General features: G+C 35.2%; 1 protein-coding gene across 2 annotated transcripts; it reads left to right on the top strand.

Annotated features, from left to right (window-relative positions):
- The first annotated feature begins 326 nt into the window (after positions 1–326).
- Positions 327–3,177, top strand: LOC114172169 (putative disease resistance RPP13-like protein 1). Of its 2 annotated transcripts, none has more exons than XM_028056802.1 (2): positions 327–2,671; positions 3,020–3,177. In XM_028056802.1, the coding sequence occupies exons 1-2, from the start codon at positions 2,015–2,017 to the stop codon at positions 3,044–3,046; spliced, it is 684 nt and encodes a 227-aa protein (XP_027912603.1). In that variant the 5' UTR covers positions 327–2,014; the 3' UTR covers positions 3,047–3,177. Both variants share the same exon structure in this region; 1 of them encodes a protein (XP_027912603.1).
- The last annotated feature ends 4,590 nt before the right edge of the window (positions 3,178–7,767 follow it).

Below are 7,767 nucleotides of genomic sequence, written 5' to 3'. Positions count from 1 at the left end.
GCTTCACAATTTGAACACACTCATCCAAAAGCAGTTGAAACCATTTCTGAGTTTTAATCAAGATCTGAGGAGGCTTGCTGTCATGTTCTCTACTATCAAGCCTTTGCTTGAAGATGCTGAGGAGAAACAATTTTCAAACATTGAAATTAGAAATTGGATGCAAAAGATAAACATGCTGCTAAAATGGTGGATGACATAATTGATGAGTGCGACTATGAAGCACTGAGGTCGGAGTACCGTGGGGTCAAAGGTTTTGTATCAGATAAGGTACAGTGCTCTAGCTTGTCCTCTTTTCATCCCAAGCATATTGTTTTTGTCTACAAAATTGCTAAGAGAGTGAAAAGGATAAGTGAGAAATTAATAGAAATTCTCGAAGAAAAAGAAGAAAAGTTTGATTTGATTGAGACTGGTAGGATAATGATTGCTGGGAGAAGAATCGAAGTCATTGAGGGGGGCCGAACTACCTCTTTCTTCTGTGAACCACGAGTCTACGGAAGAGAAGAGGATAAAATAGAATTTTAATGAATTTGATTAGTAATCATTATGAATTTATGGATGTTTTATCGGTCTATAGAATTGAAGGGCCAAAAGGAATTGGAAAAACAACATTTGCCAAACTCATCTTCAATCATCCGGGGGTAGTTGACCACTTTGAGTTGAGAATTTGGGTGCGTAGGATTTTAGATTTCAATTTTAAGAGAATTATAGAAGCTATCTTGGAAGCAGCTATTGGGTGTGACTGTGAGGACTTGGATCTAGACACAATACAAAAAAAACTTCAATGTCTTCTCCACGGAAAAAGATATTTGATTGTGTTGGATTTCAATTGGTATCGGGATTCCGTAGATGTTGACTGGCAGAGGTTGAAATCAGAATTGGCTTGTGGGAAAAAAGGTTCTTCCATTTTGATCACCACTCCTAGTATCACCACTCCTAGTCCGATGTATGGAAGAAAGTGGGATGGAGAGATTCATCATAAATTATCAGTGCTGTCTGTCGATGATTCGTGGAAACTGTTTAAACAACAAGTCTTTGAATCAAATGAGGAAATACCATTTCATCTTGAGGCAATAGGAAGGGAGATAGTACAAAAGTGTAGGGGAGAGCCTCTTGCGGCAAAACTAATAGGTGCTCTTCTACACTCCACCAGAGAGAGAAAACAGTGGCTCAATGTCATGAGAAGCAACATTTGGAATTCACCACAAGTTCATGACTCTGTAAAATGTGCCATGACACTAAGTTATTTGAACCTACCAATAAGACTCAAAAAGTGCTTTACTTATTGTTCAATATTTTCTAGTGTTGAAACAATAAGGAAACCATATTTAATTGAACTTTGGATGGCTAACGGATTCATTTCATCTGATGGAAGGTTAGATGCTGAGGATGCTGGTGATGATGTGTGGAATGAATTACATAAGAGATCCTTTTTTGAAGATATTGAGACAGATGAATTTGGCAACAATACAGGTTTCAGGATGCACTATCATGTTAGGAAACTTGCACGCTTAGTTGCACAAGATGTACAATGCTTAACAGGTGACAGTAGCTTTATTGATTTGTTGCAAAAGATATAGAATGTGTGATAGGTGACTCTAGAGTAACTTATTCGTCTGCTATCAGCCATCTCTCAGATTATAGACGGAGAATTGAATTGAATTCAATTGGGTTGCAGCAAATAAAATCTTTGAGGACTTATCTAATACCAAATCAATACAGTGATCAAATTTCTCCTAATGTATTGAAATGTCAATATTTGCGGGTGCTTCAGTTACGACTAAAAGGAGAATTGTCACCTTCAATCGGAGATTTGAAGCATTTAAGGTACTTGAATGTTTCCAAGAGTGACTTCAAAACTCTTCCAGAATTCCTGTGTAAACTGTGGAATTTGCAAATCTTGAAATTAGATTACTGTAAACATCTCCAGAAGTTGCCCGACAGGTTGATAGAGTTAAGATGTCTTGAAAAGCTATCTTTTAAGGGTTGCCACAAACTATCAAGCTTGCCTCCTCACATGGGGAAGTTGTTTTCCCTGAAGAGTTTAACTTCCTTCTTTGTTGGCAACGAAAGAGGGTTCCTTTTGGAAGAATTGGGAGGAATGAGGCTGAAAGGAGATCTTGAGATGAAGCATCTCGGAAGAGTGAGTGTAAAGGATGCGATGGAAGCGAAAATGTCAAGGAAGAGATTGAAGGAGTTGAGGTTGTCATGGGACAGAAATGAAGAGACGAAATTAGGAGAAAATGTTGAGAAGATTGTTGAAGTGCTTCAACCTGATACCCAAGAGCTTGTGAGTTTGACGGTAACAGCATACCCAGGTGGGCGTTTCCCGAGATGGGTGTTGAGTCCTTTTTTGAAGAAATTACAAATTGAAAGATGCAGAGAGCTGAAAGGTTTGGATGAGGCTATACAAGCCATGACCGGCCTGCAATGGTTGAGATTATATAATCTTCCAAATCTAGAATACTTGCCTGATTTCTTTGATGATCTTCTTTATCTTCGCCAATTAGCTATTGGCTTTTGTTGCAAGTTGAGGAGCCTTCCAGACAGCCTATTATGGAACAGATTGGAAAGATTGGATATTTACGCTTGCCCTGCCTTAGAGAAGCACTTGTGTCGTTGGCCAACAAGGTTCTCTGTTTCCGAAATTAGAGTGGATGGTTGTCTTATTAAGGTAAGACTATCACTTTCTCTTACCACATCTTATATCACAAGTGTCGGTTTAAATTTCAAGGTTTACCACGTTTTGTTAGTCCTTACAATTTTTTAACCAATTTTACAAAATTTAGTATTATTTTTATCGGCTAAATTTAACAAGCTAAACTAAATAATATTAGATATGTAAACTGAAAAAAGAAGTAATTTGATATGTCCTAGAAAACAAATTTTAAGGGATCGAAATGAATATATTTTTTAACTTATCAAGCCAAACATAAACTGAACAAATCCAATTTATCCTTTTATAATAAGTAGCATACAAATTCTTACATGAATTTGGGTTTTTTGATTCGTATCTATGCAGGGAAAAGGAGACGCTTATTATTTTTAGATGCAACTGAGTGCAGTTTCTTTTGATGTCTTCACTCTAATTTATTTATGATTGTCGCGCGAAGAGTAATAAAGATAATTTCCTAAAAAGAATGTAATATTTTTATGTTTAGATAGATACTCTATGTATTGTATGGTATTTTGATTTAATTCTTTTAATAGTTTTCTATTATTTTATTTCTTTAGTTATATATATATATATATATATATATATATATATATATATATATATATATACACGTCTAATATAGAATGTATATTGTGTATAGAATCTTCTGGTATAATATAATTGCTTTCATTTATTTTTGTTCATGTGCTTTTATTGTTATTGTTGAATGAATCCAACAATTGGCACCCTATGTGGGGACATGAGAAAGACAATCAAGAAATACAAGATTCTAGACACGATCAACAAGTTTGATTTTGAGAAGTTTTTTTTTCTCTTCATAATGACTTAATATTATTGAAATCAAGGTGGAAGTTATCTTAATAGAATAAGAATGTATATAATAAAGGGTGAGGTGAACATTTAGCGTTTTTTGTATTAGAGGAGAGGATTAACATGATGAACAAAATCAAAACCACCTTAATTTTGTGTCTTGTAAGGTGCAAGTCATCTAGGAGATGTTGCTGCAAGATGTGAGGTATGTTTTAGAGCTCAAGTGAATTTTTTTCGATTAGTATGTTCGATCTTATGAGTTTATTATTCAAGATTGAATAAGATACTATTTTAAAAGGAGAGTCTACAATTGGTAAGGAGGTGAAATTAATTGTTTACATATTTGATAGTTCAACAATAATCGTACATGTGTTTGTAACTAGTGTAACTAGTTAGACGATGCAAGATAAGACAACATGGTGGCATTTAAGGTTGGGACAGACTAGTGAGAGAGGTCAAGTGCCTCGATGCCTCGATGGGTCAAGTGCCACATATTCTGGAAACCTTCGTGTTCATCTCACAGTTAGTTGGGAATGATTGTGGAGAGCAAATTATATAAATATTATAGTGTTCCAGAGCAAATAATCCAGTACATGCAGTCATCACGACGATGTTGTCTTCTTTAATGAAGAGAAAGGTGGCACCTGCACCACTTCCATGTCCCTCAAGAACTCCATTTTTTGTTGAATTCCAAACATCTCTTCAAGCACCCTTTATCCTCGTCAAACACCTTCCAACTCTCACTGCAATTTTCGCACGACACAAACCTCGCATTCCCACAATGCTCACACACGAAGCTGGCGATGCAGTTGCGGCCATGGAGATGGAGGGAGGGAGAAGCTGCACCCGACATGTGAAGATGAAGGAGAAGGAGGAGATGTCTTAAATTATTAGGATTTTTAGTAAATTTTTAATAAACGCTAAAATGGGAATATGAGAATTTATGGGTGTGCAGGAAGAAATGACCTTATTGATTTTAGGGTTGGATCGTTTGGGCAAAGATAGAATCTAATAGTAGAAGGGTTTTTCTTACTGCACCCCGAATTTTTCTTCTTGCACTTCCAAGTTTGACTGTAAAGACTATTATATCTTTAAAAAATTAAAAATAAATTATAAATTAAATATTTCCGCAGTCTGCATGTAATATCCCAATTTTTAGCAGCTTAAGACTAATAAAAATAGGAAGTTTCATCATAGTTTCAAAACAGGTAATTCAGTGTACACAATATATTAATACAGTCTTACAAAAGTTATGACTATAAAAATATATTACTTATACACTTACACTAAACTAATAAAAATGTACCTAAATTGACCACCACTAAAGCTCCCACCTAAAACGATGGCTCCTCATCCTCCAGAAGTGCCTCTGACATTGCAACCATATATGCTCACACCATTAAGGTGATCATCGCAAAAGGAAACATACAAGACGAGACAAAAACACAGAAAGCAAGGGTAAGCTAATAATGATTTAAAGAAGGTTACATTAGGGTAAGAACATAATAACAATCAATTATCACAAATTCACACAGGAACATTCCAATACTCACACGCCATTCAGTTCTAGACTCAATTATATGGATATATGCAATTAACATCGGACCTCTTGGTGGCTTGCACCGTGTATGATTCCCAAACTCTGCAGAGTTTGGCCTCAAGGGGTTATCACCCAATCATCACACCAGGTAAGTCTCCTTCGCGCCAAAGACTTGATCGAGTCCAGTGGCTAAGACCTCCTGCTACTCCTCACGACATAACCCATTATATTCTATATGAGCCTTAATGGTTATTGGAGCGTCAAGATACCAACCAAAACTGAGTCCTTATGTCTTTGCATACCCTACCTCATCCACACTTAGAATTTCTCCACGAAATTCCTCCATAATTCACATACAACAGATCCATATTCACCCAATCTCACTCAAAGCATACCAAGACGGTCAAAATAATCCATTTCAGATCTGTTAATGCAATGAAACACATCAAAATAGCAAACACATGAAATTTGGCAGTTCAGCGCTCAGCCTCAGATTCCAACGCTCAACCTCAGCATTAAAATTTCGTTCCAGACCTGCAGGGGTCCCAGTGCTGAGGCACCGCTCGGCTGGCGCTCAGCCTCATTCTTCTCGCATTTTTCAATGCTAGGCACCGCTGGGCTGGCGCTATGCGCTGATCCTGTCGCATTTTTCAAGGCTTAGCCTTGAATTATGAGGCTCAACCTTGCACCAAAAAATAACACATTCTGGTTTTCGTTGGGAGATGTTTCACTTGATTTCATGACCCAAATTGGCACCTCCATGGTAGTGTTGTATAGTTTTCAATCAAAGTGAGATGATACCAATTAGAGCCATGAGTCAAGTGTTCATTTTCCAATTCAACCTCAACTCACACAATGCAATCACAATTTCACTTATACCAAACATCAAACAATTCACGTTGCATCACACTTCAAATAATCAATTTTGATTACACACAATTACATTCATTGTATCCTCTAATTAAATTCAATTATTAGTTTCCCTTACCTGACAAACCGACTCTGCAGACCAAACCGCTCAAAGAACACCAAAACGCATCTAACTTCATAGGATGCTCTATCTACACATAGAAACATCACAAGAACCATCAGAACCTACCATTATGATCACTGATCAACAAAGACTCATATTGATGATTAAAATGTCGCATGCAAGCGGAAGAGAGCTCGCATGCATGTAACAGAAAACAGAAAAAGACTAAAAAGAGAGCGAAAACTCAACTTACGCGAATGAAGAAACTGATTTGTCCAATTTGAAGAGCTTTCCGAGAGGATCAATCCTACGGTCTCAATTCTTCAATCAGACGACCAGAGAGACAGAACCTCTAGAGAGAAGTCAGAGAACTCTAGAAAAGTGGTTCTAGAGTCAGAGAACTCTAGAAAAGTGGTTTCTAAAGAGATGGTGTGTTTTAAAATAATGAAACTCGTTTATAACGATTTTATTTATACTAAAATCTTTTAATATTAAAATAGTCGAGTCTCACTATTTTTAAACCACTATCACTTTTAAAACGTCATTTTCTAGTGTCTTACACTGCACCCTCAAGAATGAAATTCGGTACCCCGATTTCTCAAAGCCGGTAACACCGAATTCTGAAAGTCGGTAACACCGATTTCTGAAAGTAGGTAACCCCAATTTTTGTTTTTAATTTTTTTATATATATTTTAAAATTATATTTATATAATTATATTATTTATATTAATTTTAAGAAAATTTCTAATAATTTTATTTATATATTTTTTAGTTGTATATCTTTATTGTTTAAAAATAAAAATTAATTTGATGGATGTTGGTTGATAAAAACGATTAAGGTTCTATCTCTGGTCATAATAAAATTATTTCTCAATAAGTCATTAAGAAAGTATTAAAGTAAAAAGAAAAGTAAGGAATAAATGATTAGCTCAATATCTGTCATAAATCATTAATATTTTATTATGGTTTATGTATCTTAAATTTATGATTCTCCTATAATGTTTCTTCAAAATTAAGTTTTACCCAAATTAGTATGAACCCTAATTATGATTTTAGGAATTTTTTTATCAAATTGGCATGAACCTTAATTATATTTTTACCCAAATTAGTACAACCTTAAATTATGAAATTGAAAGGTTGTTGTGTTTTCTGCCAAAATGGTAAAATTTATGGATATATCTTGGGTTGCATTACAAATTCTGCTGCACATAATGAATTAGTTGGATAACCTTGATTTGGAATAGAAATTAGAATACCTTTGTTGCCTGAATTCAATGATTTAGAAATGTTAGAAATTGAAAAGTGCATACGTGAATCACTATATAAAAATGGTTTAAGTAAAGAAAATGAAGAACTTTTTATTTAACTAGAAAATTAATTTATATATAAAAAATTAAATTTGGCACTCGTAAAATTTTTATTCATGTTTCGCCATTGTTCCTATCTTGAAAATCGATAAAACCAGATTTTGAAAGCTGGTAACACCGGTTTCTAAAAGTCGGTAACACCGTGTTCTAAAAGTCGGTAACTCCAGTTTCTAAAGGTCATAACTCCGACTTCTGAAAACCAGTAACTCTGGCTTCTGAAAGCTGGTAACTACAAACCAAAAGGGTAGCAATGGAATTATAAAAAAGTTGGGGGTGTAGGAAGAAAAATTGGGGGTGCAGGAAGAAAAACCCATAGTCGAAACAGTATTATTTATTTGGGCCTTGACTCCAATTCAAGGAAAACTTAAGTGGTATTGCTTCTTGTACCTCCTCAATTGTTGAT

The sequence above is a fragment of the Vigna unguiculata genome, chromosome 2 (assembly GCF_004118075.2).
Source record: "Vigna unguiculata cultivar IT97K-499-35 chromosome 2, ASM411807v1, whole genome shotgun sequence".
Classification (NCBI taxonomy): domain Eukaryota; kingdom Viridiplantae; phylum Streptophyta; class Magnoliopsida; order Fabales; family Fabaceae; genus Vigna; species Vigna unguiculata.
Note: the sequence above shows the minus strand (reverse complement) of the source record. Positions and strands in the feature narration are given on the sequence as shown.